The sequence below is a fragment of the Neoarius graeffei genome, chromosome 9 (assembly GCF_027579695.1).
Source record: "Neoarius graeffei isolate fNeoGra1 chromosome 9, fNeoGra1.pri, whole genome shotgun sequence".
Classification (NCBI taxonomy): domain Eukaryota; kingdom Metazoa; phylum Chordata; class Actinopteri; order Siluriformes; family Ariidae; genus Neoarius; species Neoarius graeffei.
In genome coordinates, this window is record NC_083577.1 from 85,570,681 (window position 1) to 85,593,831 (window position 23,151).

The following is a 23,151-nucleotide window of genomic DNA, read 5'->3' on the forward strand; positions in this document are numbered from 1 at the left end:
GCCAAATAAAAGCCCATATGGCACTTTCTGTAAGTTGATAATGGTAAATATCTGTCTACCATCAACCGTTTACAGCCCTCTGAAAGTCTGTGACCTTGAGTTTGACCTTTCAAGGTTACTCAAGGTCAAAGATCATGGTGCCAAATGAAAGGCCATATGGGAGTTCCTATATGCCCATAATAGTAAACATTTGCCTATCGGCAACCGTTTTTGAGTTAAAATGGAAAATATGTTATTTTGACTGAAAGGTTGACCTTTCCGGTGATCTTGACCTTCACCTGGTTACCCCCAAAATTTAATCAGGTAATCTACGGACCACTGCCTACCTACCCTGAAAATTTTAAAAGGATAGTTCGGGATTTTTGACATGAATCTGTATGGCATCCCCATCAATAGTGTCGTGCAAACACACTGACTTACCCCTGACAGCATTCTGTGAGTCCAGTTCTTGTCCAGTTTTGGTCCAGACGAAAGTAGTCCGGCAAGTTTGTTGGGGTCACGAAAGTAAAACGTTTTTCGTCTCAAAACAGTATGTGTTCAAAAGAGTGATTGTAGCGCTTTTTGAAGTGTAGGTGGAGCACAGAGGATGGCAGGACAACGCTTTAGATGCAAGAAGGCTTTTTATTTCCAAACTTTTCAGTCTAATCGCCAATTCACTTCAAAGAGCCGGCTCTTTGAACCGGATCATTCGCGACCGACACATCACTACATTGTTTACTGCTAGCAAAGTTAGCGACAACATGTCTGACTACGACGGTGAAATGTGTGCGGAGATTCAGCCACATCTTTGTTGCTACAGCCTGGATAGTCGCAAGTGCGCACCATTTTCACAAATATATTATTGTATAGGTTATAGAAGGTGATAAATTTGTCGCTGTTCTTGCTCTCAAATTAGCTTGTTAGCGTCGCTGATCTGAACTCCTAATCACTGCCAAACAATGGGAAAGGTGTTGATTCCTGCGCAGATGTCAACATGACAGCGCGCAGTGATACCGAGGGAGAGAAAATAGTGCCAAGCGATTTCGAGGTCTGACTTTTTATTTGGCAACGGTTTTGTGATGCAAATATATCACTCTTTAGAACACATACTGTTTTGAGACGAAAAACGTTTTACTTTCATGACCCCAACAAACTTGCCGGACTACTTTCGTCTGGACCAAAACTGGACAAGAACTGGACTCACAGGATGCTGTCAGGGGTAAGTCAGTGTGTTTGCACGACACTATTGATGGGGATGCCATACAGATTCATGTCAAAATCCCGAACTATCCCTTTAAGTCAGTCGGTGCAACCGTCTAGACGCTAGATTGATAATAGACAGACACACAAACAAACCACACTGATTACAATACCTCGCCCCGCTTACTCCTTCGCGGGCGACGTTAACCTTCCACAGGTAAACAGGTACAACAGCAAAAGACCACATCAAGTTCCACTCCTCTCAGCCAAAAACAAGAATCTGAGGCTGCAGTGGGCAGAGACTCAGTGAAACTATTTAGCTGAAAATTAGATAAGCATTGTCTGGTCTCTAATCTGATGTTTGATATGAACATTAACTGAAGAGCCTGGCCTACAGCTGTATAATTTTGTAAGGTATTTCGCTGATTCCACATGAAGCATATGAAGCATGTCTTCTAAGTTGCAATTATCTGTCATGCCATGTGACGTGTGCCATGTGAGGATGTTAATATTAGATCAATGTTCGTCAATATTTAGAGTTGAGGATTTGTGCATTCCAAATTCCCACACAATACCACCTGAATGACAGTGTAAATGTGTTGATGGATGGTAATACACATTTGTTTGAATGTATATGTTTATAAAGTTTACCTCCTAAAAAACTTCCAGCGGTCTGCTCCAGAGACGTCCTCAGGTTTGGGCTTGTGCAGCTGAACACCCGGCAGCACCCTGGTACAAGAACACACACGCAAGCTGCTGCAAAAAGTGTTCACCACATCACACACAAATACAGTATGTGTGGGGTATAGATGAGAGTGGTTTGCAAGGTAAAACATTTTTTTTTTTTTACTAAAATGTGTTATGTTTTGTACAGTGTGGAATGTGAAACTGTGTGTTCCTGTCTGATTACAGAGGAAAGGAAAGACAGTGTGACTGGAAAGAGACAGGTACAGTATGTGTGGGTGTGTACATTTCCTTTCAGGGTGCAGGTACAGGAAATCGTGTGTGTGTGTGTGTGTGTGTGTGTGTGTGTGTGTGTGTGTATATATACCCTGCTAGTGTCTGCAGTGTCTGTCTCCTCTGCTCAGCATGTCCTCTCCAGCGGCGGTTGATGAAAGCAGGAACGGGATCAGCAGCATGCAGGCGCAGTGTGAAACGTGGGTGGTGTGGGAGATTACTGAACATGGAGTTAAACTCAGGAAGCTTCCTCTACAATTACACACACACACACACACACACACACACACACACACACACACACACACACACACGACTTCTTGATGCATACTAAAGTAAAGTTTGGTGTTCCACAAGGTTCTGTCTTAGGCCCACTGCACGGGCGATTGCTCTAAGACAACGAGGGAGGCTCAGCCTCCTCTAAAAATGACGAACATCGAATCATAGAAATATATGTGCTCAACCCAACTACAGTGCGAAATCATTCCATTATAACTTTCCCCAGTTCGCCTAATGTGTGCGTGAGTTTTTCCGCCTTGTGACAGCGCGATGCAGCCCAGACTCAGTGCACTTCAATGGCATTTGGGAGCTATGCGCTTTCAATCTCAAAAGGCAAGACGGTTATTGGACAAATACTGCGAAAACGCCCGCCCACGGAGTCTCACGGACTCCCAGCCTCAGTGGACTTCAACGGCATTTGGGAGCTATGCGCTTTTCAATATCAAAATGCAAGACGGTTATTGGACAAATACTGCGAAAATGCCCGCCTATGGACTCCGAGCCTCACATGGGAGGGACATGGCAGTTTCCGCGAGGAGACTGGTGATTGGTGAAAGCGGCCGGATATTTTCTTTGATTGACAGCTCGTTTCAACTATAGACAGGCAGCGGTGAATCTCAGTTCAGTCCCATGCGGAATCGGAAGTGCTGTGGTGTATTGTAAGAGCTCAGCTTACATTTCAATTTCATTCATTACATACGGTTTCTACCAGCTTTTTTAGTTTGTATATATTTTCATTGTAAATAAAGTGTAAATATAGTGTTGTCAAGTTTGCTTTCTTAGTTCCAGAAATGTCATTTATTTGAGTGACTGAACTTGAACTTGAGGGGGCTAGTCAGCTAGCAAGAAAGCTGCGCACGGATGCCAAGCATTGCTGATTTAATTTTGGCAAAGCCATTTGTCAGTCTTCCTTTCGAGGAAAAAATTAAAATTAAAGAGCAGGGTAGACCAACGCCTCAAATTGACTTGGTGAAAAAGGTAGGGAACAATACTCGTTCCTTTCAGCTCTCCTGGTACGAGAAAGTGAATTGGCTAACAGCAAGTGACCCACATCAACAACAGTAAATAGGCTACTTTAGTAATATGTCATGGATGGACCAAAAATATAGAATCTATTTAAAATGTTTATGCTGAGTATATTATATTGGAATATATATTTTTCTGGATATGAATTAAACACAGCTACAATTTGGAAAACATTTTTAAACAAAAACACAGCCGAGAACATTTCACACTACAGACCTGGATTAAAAGTGAAGGGTTATCAAAATTGTCAATAAAACATTTCTCAGTCAAAATAAGTAAAATATAGGGAAAGTGTCATTGAATGCTGAGGTTCCTGACAAAGAGCTGCTTTCAATAATGATCACTTTTGAAACAACATGCCACAATTTTAAAATATAAAATGTTAAAATATAACCCCCCCCCAACACCACCATCATGTATATTGGACAGTAGGCTAATGGGCCAAAAGAACCTGTTATTTCACAGTTTGTGACCCTGCCAACAATCAGCCAGATCAGAGGCAAGAGTATGGGCAAAACTGATGTCTTTTTTCTTTTAAAATCTGGAAATATCATAACCGACCAGCCTCCCCTGTTTGAAAGACTACCAGCCGCCACTGGCCCACTGCTTATTTCTTTATATACAGTACTGAGCAAAAGTCTTAGGCACCCTATTTTTTTCATTCAAACTTTATCGATTTCTATTTTATGACTTCTACATTATCGAATCAGTACAAAAACATGTTAGAGTTCCAAACATTCATTTTCCAGTACCAAATTAAATGTTACAGAAAAAAATATGTTTCTGAGCAGCTTATTCCATCCATCAGAGACCACTTTTCAGATTAAAAAAGAAAACATAATGAAGGCTATTGTGTTTTGCGACAAAATTAAGAAGCAAGTGTGACAAAGTGTCCAGAAGAACTGTGGTATCAGTAATAGTGCCGAAAGCACAGGTTCCGAACAGCCTTCAAACATGGCCACGATGGACTACAGCTCCCAAGCGCCACAGTGCCCCTCCTCCCCGGAATACTAATCACACCTGTTTCCCATTTCCCAATCATCTACCTGCCTATATAAGCCCCATGCAAACAAACAGACAAAGTGAAGTATTGCTCAGTGCTATGACCTGACTTTACTGAGGCTTGAGGTCCTATTCCTGTGACTCTGACCTCGTTTCCGTGTATTTCTGACCTCAGCCTAGTTTAGTCTCTGATATTCTGTTCGTACATCGACTGACCTTTGCCTGACCCTGACTGTGCTTCCTGGATTGTGACTTGAATTTGGTTACCAGTTTGCGACACACCCGCTCTCCCCTGCACCTGCATTCAGTAAGTGTCTGCACCCTGGCATGTGGCTGGTTCTGTAAGATGCTCAGTAAAACTGAAAGCTCATTTCCTTCTAAAACTGCATTTACTGTACCTGAGACTACTATGTTTTTAAAGCAAAGAGGTTGTTGTGTTTTTTTTTTAATGTGGAAACTTTACTACAGTATTTTAAGCCATTTTTGGTCTACAGCATTTCTTTACATGTGCCTAAGACTTTTGCACAAGACTGTATGCTACCTCTCTGCGATGATCTGGCAACTTGTCCAGGGTGTATCCCGCCTCTCGCCCATAGTCAGCTGGGATAGGCTCCAGTTTGCCTGCAGCCCTGCGCAGGATATGTGGTTATGGATAATGGATGGGTGGATGCTACCTCTGGGTAATATTATTCATAAGCATGGTATTAGGTTTCACTATTGGCCCTTTTCCACTACCCTTTTTTAGCTCACTTCAGCTCACTTCAGCCCGACACGGCTCGCGTTTCGACTACCTCAGAACAGCACGACTCAGCTCGCTTCAGCCCTGCTTAGCACCCAAAACTCGCACGGTTTTGGAGTGGGGCTGAAGCGAGCCAAACCGAGCTGAGTGAGGCTGGGGGCGTGAGCAGACACTCCCCTGTGCACTGATTGGTGAGGAGTGTCCTCACATGCCCACACACACCCCGCGAGCACGCTGGGATCTGTAAACACCGTAAACCCGGAAGAAGAAGAATTATGAGAATTTCTGAAGCCTTATGCGCCTCGCCTCATCTATACGCTCTTGCCAGTATCTGTTGGCGTTGTCGGTGACAACAAGCCACAGAACCAAGAACAGCAACACTAACGACTCCATGTTTATTGTTTACTATCCGGGTCGTGAGACTACCGCTTAAAAGATCAGTGATGTCACTGTTTGCGCCACTTAACGACATCACGTGACGTCCACCCACTTTCGCTAACTCCACCCAATGTGTCCACCCACTTCCAGCCAGCACGGTTCAGCGCGGTTGTAGTCGAAATGCAACTCCAACAGCCCCACTCAGCTCGACTCAGCCCAACTCAGCACAGCACGGCTCAGCCGCGTTTGTAGTGGAAAAGCGGCATATTATGCTGATGACACACAGTTGTATATTTTAGCAAAGCCAGATTACAGACACAAGCTTAACAAAATTGAGGAATGTGTGAAGGACATTAGACACTAGATGATTATTAACTTCCTTCTACTAAATTCTGACAAGAGAGAAGTACTTGTACTAGGACTACATGTAGCCAGAAATACAGTGGTGCTTGAAAGTTTGTGAACCCTTTAGAATTTTCTATATTTCTGCATAAATATGACTGAAAACAACATCAGATTTTCACACAAGTCCTAAAAGTAGATAAAGAGAACCTAGTGAAACAAATGAGACAAAAATATTATACTTGGCCATTTATTTATTGAGGAAAATGATTCAATATTACATAGCTGTGAGTGGCAAAAGTATGTGAACCTCTAGGATTAGCACTTAATTTGAAGGTGAAATTGAGTAAAGGGTTTTCAATCAATTGGATGACAATCAGGTGTGAGTGGGCACCCTGTTTTATTTAAAGAACAGGGATCTATCAAACTCTGATCTTCACAACACGTGTTTGTGGAAGTGTATCATGGCACAAACAAAGGAGATTTCTGAGGACATCAGAAAAAGCGTTGTTGATGCTCATCAGGCTGGAAAAGGTTACAAAACCATCTCTAGAGAGTTTGGACTCCACCAATCCACAGTCAGACAGATTGTGTACAAATGGAGGAAATTCAAGACCATTGTTACCCTCCCCAGGAGTGGTCAAACAACAAAGATCACTCCAAGAGCCGGTGAGGTCACAAAGGACCCCAGGGTAACTTCTAAGCAACTGAAGGCCTCTCTCATATTCATGAGTCCACCATCAGGAGAACACTGAACAACAATGGTGTGCATGGCAGGGTTGCAAGGAGAAAGTCACTGCTCTCCAAAAAGAACATTGCTGCTCGTCTGCAGTTTGCTAAAGATCATGTGCTGACAAGCCAGAAGGATACTGGAAAAAGGTTTTGTGGATGGATGAGACCAAAATAGAACTTTTTGGTTTAAATGAAAAGCATTATGTTTGGAGAAAGGAAAACACTGCATTCCAGCATAGGAACCTTATCCCATCTGTGAAACATGGTGGTGGTAGTATCATGATTTGGGCCTGTTTTGCTGCATCTGGGCCAGGACAGCTTGCCATCATTGATGGAACAATGAATTCTGAATTATACCAGCAAATTCTAAAGGAAAATGTCAGGACATCTGTCCATGAACTGAATCTCAAGAGAAGGTGGATCATGCAGCAAGACAACGACCCTAAACACACAAGTCGTTCTACCAAAGAATGGTTAAAGAAGAATAAAGTTAATGTTTTGGAATGGCCAAGTCAAAGTCCTGACCTTAATCCAATCGAAATGTTGTGGAAGGACCTGAAGTGAGCAGTTCATGTGAGGAAACCCACCAACATCCCAGAGTTGACGCTGTTCTGTACGGAGGAATGGGCTAAAATTCCTCCAAGCTGGTGTGCAGGACTGATCAACAGTTACCGGAAATGTTTAGTTGCAGTTATTGCTGCACAAGGGGGTCACAGCAGATACTGAAAGCAAAGGTTCACATACTTTTGCCACTCACAGCTATGTAATATTGGATCATTTTCCTCAATAAATAAATGACCAAGTATAAGATTTTTGCCTCATTTGTTTAACTGAGTTCTCTTTATCTACTTTTCAGACTTGTGTGGAAATTATGATGTTTTAGGTCATATTTATGCAGAAACATAGAAAATTCTAAAGGATTCATAAACTTTCAAGCACCACTGTAAGTTTTCCGATTACATGGTAACTCTGGATGGCCTTTCTGTTTCTTTATGTGCAGCAGTAAAATACCTCAGGATGATCATTGACTCCAGTCTTTCATTTGCAACGCCTGTCAATAATATTACGAGCTTAGCCTTCTTTCATCTCAGAAATATAGCGAAGAATAGAAGGGCACTCAGTAAAGCACATATATCTCCCAAGCCACATACTGGAAAATCCAGATGTTTACATGCATATCTGAATTTGCATCAAAATCTGATCAATTGCTCCTTGGCCCATGGACCACCTTGCCTCAGAATGTCATCCAAATCTGTTCACTACCGTTTGAGCTCAGTTGGGAACAATCAACCAAACAAACTAGACTAGGGTGTAATTTTGGGTAGGGACGCTAGGGACATGTCCCTACCAATATTCAGCCGCTACTGTGTAATCACGATCAATAAAACCGATGTCCTAACCTGAGCAATGATTATATGGCACACAAAGGGTTAAATGTATGACACTGCTAATAATCCCCCCTCTAACGTAGATATCATTCTCTGATTAGCTACCTGTTTCTCGCTAACTTACATGGTTGGCTATCCCAGCTGTCACTCCATCTGCTGTAACAGCAGTACACTTCCCACAGTCGCCGTGACTACCTGCCCATCAACCCCCCCGTATCTCACACCGTATGTCTTCAGAAAAGTGTACAACTTAACATTACTGTTACCTTGGTATCCAAACTCATTTTGTCCGATTATCTGCTTTGTAGATAACCTAGACAATGCCACCAAAAAAGAAAAAAAGATATACGGAGCTACTTCAACACACAGAGAGTAAGTAGTGCCCAGAACAGGTTGACATTATTTAGCTATAGCCTACAACGCGACGCAAACCTAACATTGCAAAATGTTATAGGCTAGGCTACCACCAGTCTTTCTACTGTGGAAAATTGTGAGACTTCTAACGTAGCCTACATTTAATGACAAGGGGTAATAATATTAACCATGCAATTCATGCCAAAATGCTAACCATCTCCCGTTTCGCTGTAGAAATTGATAGGCTAAAGTTAGTGTAGCCTGTTACTAAGGCTACTATTAAACCTGACACTATGAAAGCTAATTAATGAATCATTTGTGTACAGGAAAGAGAGCATAAGGCCGATGCAAACCTAGAACAGGTTAATGAGGAATCAGTGCTTGAGGTGAGGATGTCATCATGTCATATTAATATAGTCATGTCAAGTCATGCCATAATTTCGGTTGTTTTATTAGTAGCTGTTGCACGAATAATGTGTGGGTGGAGCACAGAGGACGGCAGGACAACGTTTGGAGGTAGAGAAGGCTTATTTATTTTCCCCAACTTTTCAGTCTAGGCAACGTAAGCACACGCACTCTCAGACACACACACTCTTCCTCCAATCCCGGGTCGCGCTCCCTCTGCTCTCTCTCAGCCTCCGTAAATAGGGAGCGGTTTACTGGGGAAAACACACACAAAACACAGGTTAATTACCGTCAGGTGTAGCGATTCTGCCACTCACCTTCCCTGGCTCCACCCTCCTGTCACAGACCGGCGCTTGACCACGCCCCCGCTGCCACATACCCCCACCGCCCGACTCAGGCCGGGCGCCCGTCCGGCCCGCAGCTGACTCCCCCCCCCTTGACGGGAGAGGAAGTCCGCCACAACCATCTGCGCCCCCGGCCTGTGGACCACCTTGAAGTTGAAGGGTTGGAGTGCCAGATACCAACGGGGGATCCGCGCGTTGGCATCCTTCATGCGGTGGAGCCACTGGAGGGGCGCGTGGTCCGAACAGAGGGTGAAAGAGCGCCCCAGCAGGTAGTAACGGAGGGCGAGGACCACCCACTTGATCGCCAGGCACTCTTTCTCAATTGTGCTGTAGCGCCCCTCACACACTGACAGCTTCCGGCTGATGTATAGGACTGGGCGATCCTCCCCCTCCACCTGCTGGGACAAAACAGCCCCCAGCCCTCTGTCCGACGCATCCGTCTGCAACAAAAAAGGGAGAGAGAAGTCAGGGGAGTGTAAAAGTGGCCCCCCACACAGTGCAGCCTTTACCTCAGAGAAAGCCCGCTGGCACTGCTCCGTCCACTGGACCGGATCTGGCGCCCCCTTTTTAGTGAGGTCAGTCAGCGGGCTGGTGACGTCCGAATAATTAGGTATAAACCTGCGATAATAGCCAGCCAGCCCCAGGAACTGTCTCACCCCCTTTTTGGTCTTGGGCCTCGGGCAGGCCGCAATCGCTGCTGTCTTATTAATTTGGGGACGCACCTGCCCGTTACCCAAGTGGAAGCCCAGATACCATACTTCCACCCGCCCAATCGCACACTTCTTCGGGTTGGCAGTGAGCCCCGCCCGCCTCACCGACCTAAGGACGGCCCTCAGGTGTTGCAGGTGCTGCTGCCAGTCATTACTATAAATGATGATGTCGTCTAGGTAAGCGGCCGCATAGGTGGCGTGGGGCCGGAGGACCCGGTCCATCAGCCGCTGAAATGTAGCGGGCGCCCCAAACAGCCCAAACGGAAGTGTGACGAACTGGTGTAAGCCAAACGGTGTGGAAAAGGCCGTTTTCTCCCGGGATAATGGAGTCAAGGGGATCTGCCAATATCCCTTCGTCAAATCCAGTGTCGAGTAAAAGCGAGCCGTGCCTAGTCGATCGAGCAGCTCATCAATACGAGGCATTGGGTACGCGTCGAATTTAGACACCGCGTTGACTTTTCTATAGTCCACACAGAACCGGACCGAGCCGTCGGCCTTGGGAACCAAGACCACCGGGCTGCTCCAGTCACTGTGGGACTCCTTGACGATGCCCATTTCGAGCATGGCCTGAAGTTCTTCCCGAACCACCTTTTTTTTGTGTTCGGGTAATCTATAAGGACGGCTACGCACTACCACCCCCGGGGGCGTCTCTATGTGGTGTTCTATGAGGTTAGTGCGACCGGGCAGGGGCGAGAACACGTCCGAAAACTCAGCCTGCAACTGGGCGACCTCCGTGAGTTGGGTCGGGGAGAGGTGGTCTCCACAGGGGACCGGAGAGGTACGTGATGCCAATGTCCCTTTTTGGACCTCCGGCCCCAGCTCCGCCTTCTCCGGAACTACCGACACCAACGCCACGGGGACCTCCTCGTTCCAGAGTTTCAGCAGATTGAGGTGGTAGATCTGTAGTGCCCCCTCCCTGTCCATTCGCCTAACCTCATAGTCGACGTCCCCGACTCGCCGTGTGACCTCAAAGGGTCCTTGCCACTTGGCGATTAATTTGGAGCTCGACGTGGGCAACAGTACGAGTACCTTATCTCCCGGAGTGAACTCTCTAAGGCGTGTGCCCTTGTTGTACAGGCGGGTTTGCCGTTCCTGGGCCTGCCGCGAATTCTCCTGAGTTAGGTGGGTGAGCGTGTGAAGTTTTGCGCGCAGATCCATAACGTACTGAATTTCGTTTTTGCTCTGTGAAGGTCCCTCCTCCCAATTTTCCTGCAGAACATCTAAGATGCCGCGCAGCTTACGCCCATATAATAATTCAAATGGGGAGAACCCCGTGGAGGCTTGGGGGACCTCTCGCACTGCAAACAGCAAGGGTTCGAGCCACTTATCCCAGTTACGTGCGTCCTCACTTACGAATTTTTTGATAATATTCTTGAGGGTGCGATTGAACCATTCAACTAAACCGTCCATCTGTGGGTGATAAACGCTGGTGCGGATCGGCTTAATACCCAGTAGCCCATACAGTTCGCTCAGTGTTCGTGACATAAACGAGGTGCCTTGGTCAGTCAGAATCTCTTTCGGGATCCCAACCCGGGAGATGACGTGGAAGAGGGCCTCTGCAATACTGCGTGCTGAGATATTGCGAAGAGGCACCGCTTCCGGGTATCGCGTTGCATAGTCCACCAGAACTAATATAAAGTGGTACCCTCGTGTTGACCAATCTAATGGCCCGATCCATCCCAATTCTTTCGAACGGGGTCTCGATTAATGGTAGGGGGCGCAAGGGCGCTTTTGGAATGGCCGCTGGATTTACTAACTGGCATTCGCGGCACGCCGTACACCACTTCCGGACGTCGCCACGAATCCCTGGCCAATAGAATCGGGCCATTATCCGGGCGAGTGTCTTATCCTGCCCGAGGTGTCCAGCCATGGGATTAAAGTGAGCCGCCTGGAATACCAATTCCCGGCGGCTCTTTGGAATTAACAACTGGGTGACTCGCTCTTTTGTCTGAGTGTCCTGCGTCACTTGGTATAGCCTATCCTTCAAAATGGAAAAATAGGGGAAGGACGGGGTGGCGTTCGGCTGGAGCGTTTGACCATCGATTACTCTCACTTGGTCAAACGCGTGTCGCAGAGTCTCGTCTCGCGATTGTTCCAGTGGGAAATCTGCGAGGGATTCCCCAATAGAAAGAGAAGGGGCCGGCGGCTCCTCGCTCTGTCGCGGAGATGACGTAGACGGCTCTGCGACCGCAGCTCCAGCCAAAGCGACACCAGAACCTTCCCCTGTCAACCGGCAGGACCCACTCTTTACTAGGCGTGCCATTAAACCCCGAAATCCCGGCCAATCAGTCCCCAAGATCAAAGAGTGGGTAAGGCGAGGATTAACCGCCGCCTTCACTATCGATTTTTCCCCTCTGAAATGTATGTGGACCGACACCAACGGGTAGCTGTGAATATCCCCGTGCACACACAACACCTTCACCCCTTGCGCTCCCCCCAATGCCTCGTCTTGCACCAGGCTTTGGCGGCTCGAGGTCTGATTGCAACCTGAATCCACCAACGCCTGATATGTAGCCCCTTGTACACTTACCGGTATGCGATACGCTCCGGCCCGATCGAGGGCAGCTTCTGGCGCGTCGGGGATCCGCACCACCGCCCCCACCTCCATCGCTGCACACTGTTGCTGCAAGTGGCCCGGTTCCCCGCAGCGCCAGCAAACCGGCCCGGGCCTTCCCTCTGCAGCTGTGTTCGGGGGCTCACTCACCTGAGGGGGGGTAGAGACAGACACAGAAGGGAGAAATGGGAGGGCACCACGGGTGCGGCAGGCCAGCTGGGGTGGAGCCGGCCCCCGCCTCCGTGGTGGGGGAATGGGGCGAGGACGGGACACGGGAGGAGGGGGGGGAGAAAGAGAGAGAGAAGAGGAGAGAGAAGACGATGTCATCCGTTGTCCTGCCGCCGGAACAGCCGCCAGATGATCCTCCGCCAGTCCTACGGCCTGATCCAGCGACGCCGGGCGGTGGCACTGGACCCACTCCGCGGTTCCGGCTGGTAAGCGGGCGATGAACTGTTCCAGCGCCACCTGGTCGATGATTCCCTCGGCGTCGCGATCTTCGGCCCTCAGCCACCGCCAGCAGGCATCCCGGAGCTGCTGGCCAAACGCGAACGGGCTGCCGACTTCCTCCATCCGCAGCGCGCGGAAGCGCTGACGCTGCTGCTCCGGCGTGCGCCCCACGCGCTGGAGGACGGCCTGGCGAAGGTCGGCGTAGGCCAGCCGGTGGGGAGCTGTGGTGCGGCCAGCTGCGCCTCTCCCGTCAGGATGGGGAGGAGGCGTGCCGCGCGCTGCTCCATCGGCCACCCCGAGGCTTCGGCGACCTGCTCAAACAAGGTGATGAAAGCCTCGGGGTCGTCCTGCGGGCCCATCTTGGTCAAGGTGAGGGGAGACGGGCCCGCGGCCGGGGCGCTAGTGGACCCCGCCGACACGAGGAGACGCCGGAACGCCTCTCGACCTTCCTGCTGGGCCAGCACCAGGGCTTCGAAGCGGCGCTCCTGCTCCTTTCGGAGCATGACGAGTGCCTGGTGCTGACTCTGCTGAGCCGTGGCGAGGGCGTGGACCAAGTCCGCGAACGGGGAGGATTCCATGGAGCTGCAGGACTGGTGCTCCACCTTTCCTGGGTTTCGGCACCACTGTTGCGCGAATAATGTGTGGGTGGAGCACAGAGGACGGCAGGACAACGTTTGGAGGTAGAGAAGGCTTATTTATTTTCCCCAACTTTTCAGTCTAGGCAACGTAAGCACACACACTCTCAGACACACACACTCTTCCTCCAATCCCGGGTCGCGCTCCCTCTGCTCTCTCTCAGCCTCCTTAAATAGGGAGCGGTTTACTGGGGAAAACACACACAAAACACAGGTTAATTACCGTCAGGTGTAGCGATTCTGCCACTCACCTTCCCTGGCTCCACCCTCCTGTCACAGACCGGTGCTTGACCACGCCCCCGCTGCCACAGTAGCTTAGGCCAAATACATTTGCATGATAAAAGGTGTATTCCTACTAATGTTAGGTTTCTGGTTAATTTTCATTAACACATTATTTGATCACATAGGAAACTCAGAAATCCAGTACAAAGGATCAAGAGCAGGTTGAGGGAGAAGAAGCTGGAGAGCTTCAGGTGAGGTCTGAATGTTAAGGCATTTAGGAGCATCAAAGGATTAGCAATGAAATGGAAGGATCTTTGGAAAATTAGGACTATGTGTTTTGGTTGTGATGTATTTTGAATAGGCTAGCAGAAAATGTCAGCTTATTTCTTTAATATTTCAAATTGATGTGAAATAAATGTAGGTGTAATACATAGAACTATGTATCCCAAGATAGGTCTGCAATTTATTCAATGTGTGTAATATATATATATATATATATATATATATATATATATATATATATATATAAATAATTTTTTTTTTTAACATATAGGATGTTCAGACATCCTGTGAAGATACTATAGGACAGGTAGAGTCAGAAGTGGCTGAAACTGCAGGGTTCCAGGTGAGATTTTGATTCTGTGATGGGAGATACTATGCATTACAAGCAAATTATTTTAGTCAACCTACTTCGTTGTTAGTGTTACTCTTTATAAAATCTTGCTACTGTGAACACAGACCAGGTTAAGTTTTGTTTGCTCTCTAGGAGACAGTCATTGTGAGTGACAGTGACTCTCAAGCAAGTCAGTGTAGCAGTGTCCTGGACATGGGGAGTAAACCATACCAGCCTGATCCAAAATTCATTGCAGTACAGCAACTGCCAAACAAGAAGCTATGGTTTCAGGCAAAGTGGTATAATCGCTACCCATGGCTGCATTATAGTCCCATACTACAAAAAGTTCTTTGTTTTGAGTGTGTCAAGGCATTCACAATCAAAAAGACCACTCTGGGGAAAAAAGAATGACCCTGCATTTTACTTAAATGGTTTTGGTAACTGGAAAAATGCCACTGACAGCTTTAATTGCCATCAAGCAAGTACTCGAACTTTACGTACCATTTGCAGTGTTTGTCATTAGAAATAGTAAATAAAGCGTTAGATTGTTCAGCATTATGTCGTCATATCATATGTATTATGCTCTACTTGTGCATGTAATAGTATGGGTGGTTAAGTAAGTAGCTCGGCAGAGGATTGGTGTTGGGGGGGGGGATTGGTATTGTCCCTACCAAAGCTGAGACCAAACCTACGCCCTTGAAACTAGAAGGGCATTCGATACAGTGCCCACTTCTGCCAAACCACATATTCAGACTTGCATAAAATTCTAATCTATTGTTCCTTGGCCCATGGCTCACCTTTCCTTAATTTCATCAAAATCTGTTACTACTTTGAGTTACACTGGGAACAGACAAAAAAAAAGTCCTGGATCTACATACATATCCGGATTTGCATCAAAATCTAATCAATTGTTTGTTGGCCCATGGCACACCTTTTCTTAACATTTCATCAAAATCCGTTCAATACTTTGAGTTACATTGGGAAAAGACAAACAAACAAATGGAGGCAAAAACATAAGCTCCTCCAACAAAGCTGGCAGAGGTAATAATATGTCACTACACAATGCAGAAAAACTAGTTCATCCCTTTTTGTTACCTTTAGGTTGGATAACTGTAATGCCTTACTGTATGGATATTTGATTAGGTGCATAAACAAGCTCCAGTTAGTCCAAAATGCAGCAGAAAGAGTCCTTACTAGAACCATAATACAGTGGGGCAAAAAAGTATTTAGTCAGCCACCAATTGTGCAAGTTCTCCCACTTAAAAAGATGAGAGAGGCCTGTAATTTTCATCATAGGTATACCTCAACTATGAGAGACAGAATGGGGGGAAAGAATCCAGGAAATCACATTGTAGGATTTTTAATGAATTAATTGGTAAATTCCTTGGTAAAATAAGTATTTGGTCACCTACAAACAAGCAAGATTTCTGGCTCTCACAGACCTGTAACTTCTTTAAGAGGCTCCTCTGTCCTCCACTCGTTAACTGTATTAATGGCACCTGTTTGAACTCGTTATCAGTATAAAAGACACCTGTCCACAACCTCAAGCAGTCACACTCCAAACTCCACTATGGCCAAGACCAAAGAGCTGTCAAAGGACACCAGAAACAAAATTGTAGACCTGCACCAGGCTGGGAAGACTGAATCTGCAATAGGTAAGCAGCTTGATGTGAAGAAATCAACTGTGGGAGCAATTATTAGAAAATGGAAGACATACAAGACCACTGATAATCTCCCTCGATCTGGGGCTCCACGCAAGATCTCACCCCATGGGGTCAAAATGATCACAAGAACGGTGAGCAAAAATCCCAGAACCACACGGGGGGACCTAGTGAATGACCTGCAGAGAGCTGGGACCAAAGTAACAAAGGCTACCATCAGTAACACACTACGCCGCCAGGGACTCAAATCCTGCAGTGCCAGACGTGTCCCCCTGCTTAAGCCAGTACATGTCCAGGCCCGTCTGAAGTTTGCTAGAGAACATTTGGATGATCCAGAAGAGGATTGGGAGAATGTCATATGGTCAGATGAAACCAAAATAGAACTTTTTGGTAAAAACTCAACTTGTGTTTGGAGGAGAAAGAATGCTGAGTTGCATCCGAAGAACACCATACCTACTGTGAAGCATGGGGGTGAAAACATCATGCTTTGGGGCTGTTTTTCTGCAAAGGGACCAGGACGACTGATCCGTGTAAAGGAAAGAATGAATGGGGCCATGTATCGTGAGATTTTGAGTGAAAACCTCCTTCCATCAGCAAGGGCATTGAAGATGAAATGTGGCTGGGTCTTTCAGCATGACAATGATCCCAAACACACCGCCCGGACAACGAAGGAGTGGTTTCGTAAGAAGCATTTCAAGGTCCTGGAGTGGCCTAGCCAGTCTCCAGATCTCAACCCCATAGAAAATCTTTGGAGGGAGTTGAAAGTCTGTGTTGCCCAGCAACAGCCCCAAAACATCACTGCTCTAGAGGGGATCTGCATGGAGGAATGGGCCAAAATACCATCAACAGTGTGTGAAAACCTTGTGAAGACTTGCAGAAAACGTTTGACCTCTGTCATTGCCAACAAAGGGTAGATAAAGTATTGAGATGAACTTTTGTTATTGACCAAATACTTATTTTCCACCATAATTTGCAAATAAATTATTTAAAAATCAGACAATGTGATTTTTCTGGATTTTTTTTTCTCATTTTGTCTCTCATAGTTGAGGTATACCTATGATAAATCACAGGCCTCTCATCTTTTTAAGTGGGAGAACTTGCACAATTGGTGACTGACTAAATACTTTTTTGCCCCACTGTATATGACCATATCACCCCTGTCTTAGCCACACTGCATTGGCTCACAATCAAATTTTGCATTTATTATAAAATACTACTATTGACCTTTTAAAGCACTGAATGGTCTCATGCCACAGTACCTGAGGGAACTTCTAGTCCTTTATGACCTACCACACCTACTTGGATCAAAAGGTGCAGGATATCTACTCCCTTTTTACTCATGACTACAGACCTGTACATTACACTAACACCATCATCAAATTTGCGGATGACACCCCTGTGATAAGCCTCATCAAGTACAATGATGAGTCAGCCTACAGGGAGGAGGTGGACCGCCTGGCTGTGTGGTGCAGCAAGAACAACCTGCTGCTCAATACCAGTAAGACCAAGGAGCTCCTCGTGGACTTCAGGAGGAATGCTCTCTCTCTCTCACTCACACACACACACACACACACACACATATATCAACAGTGCAGCAGTGGAGTGTGTGACCAACTTGAAATTCCTGGGGATCCACATCTCGCAGGACCTCACCTGGACAACCAACTGCTCCAACCTGGCCAAGAAGGCTCACCAGTGTCTCTTTTTCTTGACGACTCTGAAGAAAAACCACCTCTCTTCAGACATCCTGGTGAACTTCTACTGCTGTACCATCGAGAGCATCCTAACCCGGCCACACCAACCGGGTATTAGTCTGGTATGGGAACTGCTCTGTCTCAGACTGGAAGGCACTGCAGAGGGTGGTGAAAATCGCCCAGCGTGTCGTGGGAGCCTCACTTCCTGTTATTGAGGACATCTACAGGAAGCGATTGTCTTAGGAGAGCCATAAACATCAACAAAGACTCCTGCCACCCAGCATACAAACTGTTCACTCTCCTGCCCTCTGGAAGGCGCTACATGAGCCTTTGGACCAAAACCACCAGGTTCAGGAACAGGTTTTTTTTTTCCCCTTCAGCTGTCTCACTGCTGAACTCCACCCCCCCGAAGGAACTGAATTGACTTGAACTGACTTCACTGCACTACCACCATTTGCACTACTGTTTATTCATACCACATTTTTGTATATACAGTACTGCAAATATCTATGCCATAACATTGCACTATATAGCACATTTATATTGCACTGTGGCAACCCTTTGTTAAATCCAGTGTCGAGTAAAAGCGAGACGTGCCTAGTCGATCGAGCAACTCATCAATACGAGGCATTGGGTACGCGTCGAATTTAGACACCGCGTTGACTTTTCTATAGTCTACACAGAACCGGACCGACCCGTCGGCCTTGGGTACCAAGACCACCGGGCTGCTCCAGTCACTGTGGGACTCCTCGACGATGCCCATTTCGAGCATGGCCTCGAGTTCTTCCCGAACCACTTTTTTCTTGTGTTCGGGTAGCCTGTCAGGGCGGCTATGCACTACCACCCCCGGGGGCGTCTCAATGTGGTGCTCTATGAGGTTGGTGTGGCCGGGCAGGGGCGAGAACACGTCCGAAAACTCGGTCTGCAACTGGGTAACCTCCGCGAGTTGGGTCGGGGAGAGGTGGTCTCCACAGGGGACCAGAGAGGTACGTGATGCCAATGTTCCCTTTTGAACCTCTGGCCCCAGCTCCGCCTTCTCCGGAACCACCGACATCAACGCCACGGGGACCTCCTCGTTCCAGAGTTTGAGCAGATTGAGGTGGTAAATCTGTAGCGCCCCACCCCTGTCCATTCACCTCACCTCATAGAGCACCACATTGAGATGCCCCCGGGGGCGGTAGTGCATAGCCGCCCTTACAGGCTACCCGAACACAAGGAAAAAAGTGGTTCGGGAAGAACTCGAGGCCATGCTCGAAATGGGCATCGTCGAGGAGTCCCACAGTGACTGGAGCAGCCCGGTGGTCTTGGTACCCAAGGCCGACGGGTCGGTCCAGTTCTGTGTAGACTATAGAAAAGTCAACGCGGTGTCTAAATTCGACGCGTACCCAATGCCTCGTATTGATGAGTTGCTTGATTGACTAGGCACGGCTTGCTTTTACTCGACACTGGATTTAACTCCCCTCCCGTTTCTCCCTTCTGTGTCTGTCTCTCCCCCCCAGGTGAGTGAGCCCCAGAGCACCAGTGCGGAGAGGAAGCCCGGGCTGGTTTGCTGGCGCTGCGGGGAGCCGGGCCACCTCCAACAGCAGTGCTCGGTAATGGAGGTGGGCGCGGTGGTTCGGATCCCCAACGCACCAGAAGCCGCCCTCGATTGGGTCGGAGCGTATCGCATACCATTGAGGGTCACTGGGGAAGACACACAAACACATTAACATCAGGTGCAGTGATTCTGCCACTTACCTTCCCTGACTCCGCCCTCCGGTCACAGACCGATGCTTGACCACGCCCCCACTGCCACACGCACATTTGTACATATTGTAAATATTTATCATATCATTATACCATTCCATATACTGTAATTCCTGTACATTTATATTTGTATATTACACGTTATTTACTGCTATGCACTTCTAGTTAGATGCAATCCTGCATTTTGTTGCCTTGTACCTGTGACATGTGCAATGACAAAGTTGAATCTAATCTAATATTTATTTGTTGATACCTCAAATAGTGAAGGCTACATCATGGGGCAGAGCCTTTTCTTACAAACCCTCACAGTTATGGAACAGGCTGGCTCCTTTATGTCCAAGGGCTCCCTCATGTCTGTGTTCCCTTCTAGCTCTTCCATTTAGTTATACTGTCATAGTTAGTTTTGCTGGAGTCCTTGCTTGCACTCAGTGCACAAGACACTGTTCTTAACCATTAGTTGACAACAGGCATACCTAACAACCTATGTGATGGTTTTATTTTCTCTCTCTCTCTCTCTCTCTGCTTGTCTCTCTCTGAGTTACACATCAATCCTGAGATACCAGTGATGCTGGCTGCTCCTGCTCTTCAGATCTGCCTAATCCATCCTGATGCCCTACATCTGGCTGGAGTGTCATCACATTGCTCCTGTGGAGCCCCATATGAATAGTCTACAGATACATTTAGAAGCTGGCTCTGGACACTTACAGTTTTGCTACGATGGTTTAGGAATATAATTGACATAATTTTAGGACTGCAGTTGTCATGAACAGTTTTGCACTCAAGTCATCATCAATGAATAGTTGATAACTTCAACAAAACAGACTTCATGTTAAAACTATAATGAATTTCCTGGTTAAACAATTATACTTTGTGACTATATAGGACACTGTTATAGAAGTGAATTATTTATAATCACATTATCGGTTATCACTCAGATGAGGATGGGTTCCCTTTTGAGTCTGGTTCTTCTCAAGGTTTCTTCCTCATGTCACCTCAGGGTGTTTTTTCCTTGCCACCATTGCTTCAGGCTTGCTCATTAAGGATTAAATAAACTTATTACGGATAGAATTAGCTCATATGTTTAAAGTCTTTATTTTGATGTAAAGCTGCTTTCTGACAATGTCTATTGTTAAAAGCGCTATACAAATAAACTTGACTTTGCATTGGGCTTCATCACACCTCCCTGTTATTGATTATTTTCCCATAGCAGTACTTCCCAAGTATGTTACTCCTTACTTTATATACCGCTTTAAAAAAAGATAAAATATGACATGAATGAATCTTAACTAGAAAAGCACTCGGAGAGCACAGACCTCCGCCAAGAATCCTTTAAAAAAAATCCAGGATCCACAAGGTGATCCGGATCACCGCCAAAATTTAATGGATTGTTACTTGTGCCCAGTCACACCTCTGGAAAAAATTTCAGAGCAATCCGTTCATTACTTTTTCCATAATGTTGCTAACAGACAAACCAGCAAACAAACCAACGCTACTGAAAACATAACCTCCTTGGCGGAGGTAATAATAATAACTAGAATGCATTTCCGGAGAAAATGCGAAAGTGTGCTTGCTCAGGTGTGCCGCCATGGCGATCCGGCAAGAGAGGCGACTGCACGCCCACATGACAAGTTTTGTGTCAACACGGGAAAATTGGGCCAAGACACAAGGCGGATTCTCATATGGAGATGACAGGCTGGCAAGGTTCTTTACAGGGACATTCCAGAGCATCACTAACATGAAAATGTAGATGTAATTCTAAATCCGTAAAGAGATATGACCCAAAACACGTTTTTGCTCATTGTGGCGCCCACTAGTGGCCAAATGACAGCAAATTTGATGGAGTTACATGAACTGGTGCCTAAAGTCATCTCAGCAAATATGGTCTTGATACGTCAAAGCGTTTCTGAGATATGAGCCAAAATATGTTTTTGCTAATTGTGACGCCCCCTAGTGGCCAAATGACACCATATTTGATGAGAGTAGTTCGGATGGTGTCCAAAGTCATGCCACTAAATATGGTCTTGATATGTCAAAGTGTTTCCATGATATGAGCTCACTTCCTGTTTGGTGGCTTCGCCATCGATTTTGATTGGCTGCCACGGGCGAACGCTTCAACGTATGAGAGCGAAACGAATATCATTCATTAGGCATGGACTGGAGATCATATGTGCCAAGTTTTGTGATGATCTGACAAAACATGTGGCCAGGGTCACTCTATATTCACTTTGGATAAAATTCAAAATGGCGGAAAATATGATTAGGTGGAGAATTACGTCATATGGTGCGTTGGAATCGTCTAGCTCCAAGGATTCCAACGGCACCAGACTTATGAAAATCGGACAGACGGATCAAAAGTTACGTGCATGAACGCATGTAAGACTGATCAGTTGGTGGCACTACAGCGTGAGACGTACCAACATGAAACTTGATGAAATCAATCAGGGTCCACTCCTCTATCAGTGTACCACATTTCATGACTTTACACCTTACAGTCTGGCCTACAGAAGGAAAAATCTGTTTTTTGCGTCGCGCGCCCATTCATTTCAATGGGGAAAAAATTAATCCTTTAAAAAAATCCGGGATCCAGAAGGTGATCCGGATCACCGCCAAAATTTAATGGATTGCTACTTGTGCCCAGTCACACCTCTGGAAAAAATTTCAGAGCAAGCCGTTCATTACTTTTTCCGTAATGTTGCTAACAGAGAAACCAACAAACAAACAAACCAACGCTACCGAAAACATAACCTCCTTGGCGGAGGTAATAAATGTATAAATGATAACATTCATTCATTTATAGACACTGCATATAGTCTTGTGACCAATATGGTACTATACTGTAAAATAAACAGGTTTAATCATGGTAATTTGTTCCAGTGTCTTTCACAGCAGTGTCTCTTGTTCTCTTTTTAGAGGCTCATTTTAGCCCCATTATGTTTCCAAGGATGTTATGAGTGAAATCCTAAAAGGGATGGAGCTGAGAACCTTTATGCGGTGATATCATCGTCAATGTAACGATCAAAATTGCTTCCTTCTGGAAATAATTTTGATCATTACATTGACGATGACAAGGATCAATGTCCGTATCTTCAAGCTGAATGTTGAAGGATTTATAAGAACTAAAAGAGACCTTATCCGCCATCTAGCGGACGAAAACAATGCCAGTGTGATTCTCCTGCAAGAGACCCATGCTGACAGCGAAGACAAACTCACAATTGAGTACTATAGCCTATATACTCAACAAGTACCATGGTATCGCTACCTATGTGCGTGAAGGCGTCCACGTGAAATCTCTCCCAAAATCCCCTAGAGATGAAAGTGGTGCAAAGAAAAAACCCCTGAACTTTTGAAAGTCAAAATAAGATATGGGGGGACAACGTCCCCCGAAAATATTTTAATAACATAACACGCAAAAGCCTGCATTCTAGTGCATTTTAGTACTTATTTTCACTAAAAAAAGTTGTAACTTTTAAGCCTTTTTCTTTCATGCACATTAATGATTAACATGTCAAAAATATCAAATTTAATTCCCCTAGTTAATGAGTAATTTTCAGGAGTGCATTTAGAAAACGCAGTGATTTTCCTGCTACACAGTTCATTACTTCGAAAAAAAATCAGACAGTTGAAAGTAAACTCAGCAAAATCCCAAAACAGTACTGTTAAAAAGTAAAGGTCTGTTAGAGTTTCTAAAGCTTTCAGGTTTCAATGTTGGGGACATTGAGCCTCGTTTATCAATCTTTTAGTAGA

At 46.1% G+C, this 23,151-nt stretch overlaps 1 protein-coding gene across 2 annotated transcripts in view; it reads right to left on the reverse strand.

The window, feature by feature from the left end:
• The window catches only part of LOC132892060 (cilia- and flagella-associated protein 91-like), a 66,494-nt gene extending 64,385 nt beyond the window's left edge, over positions 1-2,109 (reverse strand). The window contains exon 1 of one of the 2 annotated variants that reach the window (XM_060930420.1): positions 1,831-2,109. In XM_060930420.1, the coding sequence (XP_060786403.1) occupies positions 1,831-2,015 (185 nt within the window). In that variant the 5' untranslated portion in view covers positions 2,016-2,109. The remainder of the gene's footprint in view (positions 1-1,830) is intronic. The other variant, XM_060930421.1, reaches the window with a different exon arrangement.
• Positions 2,110-23,151: the final 21,042 nt, after the last annotated feature.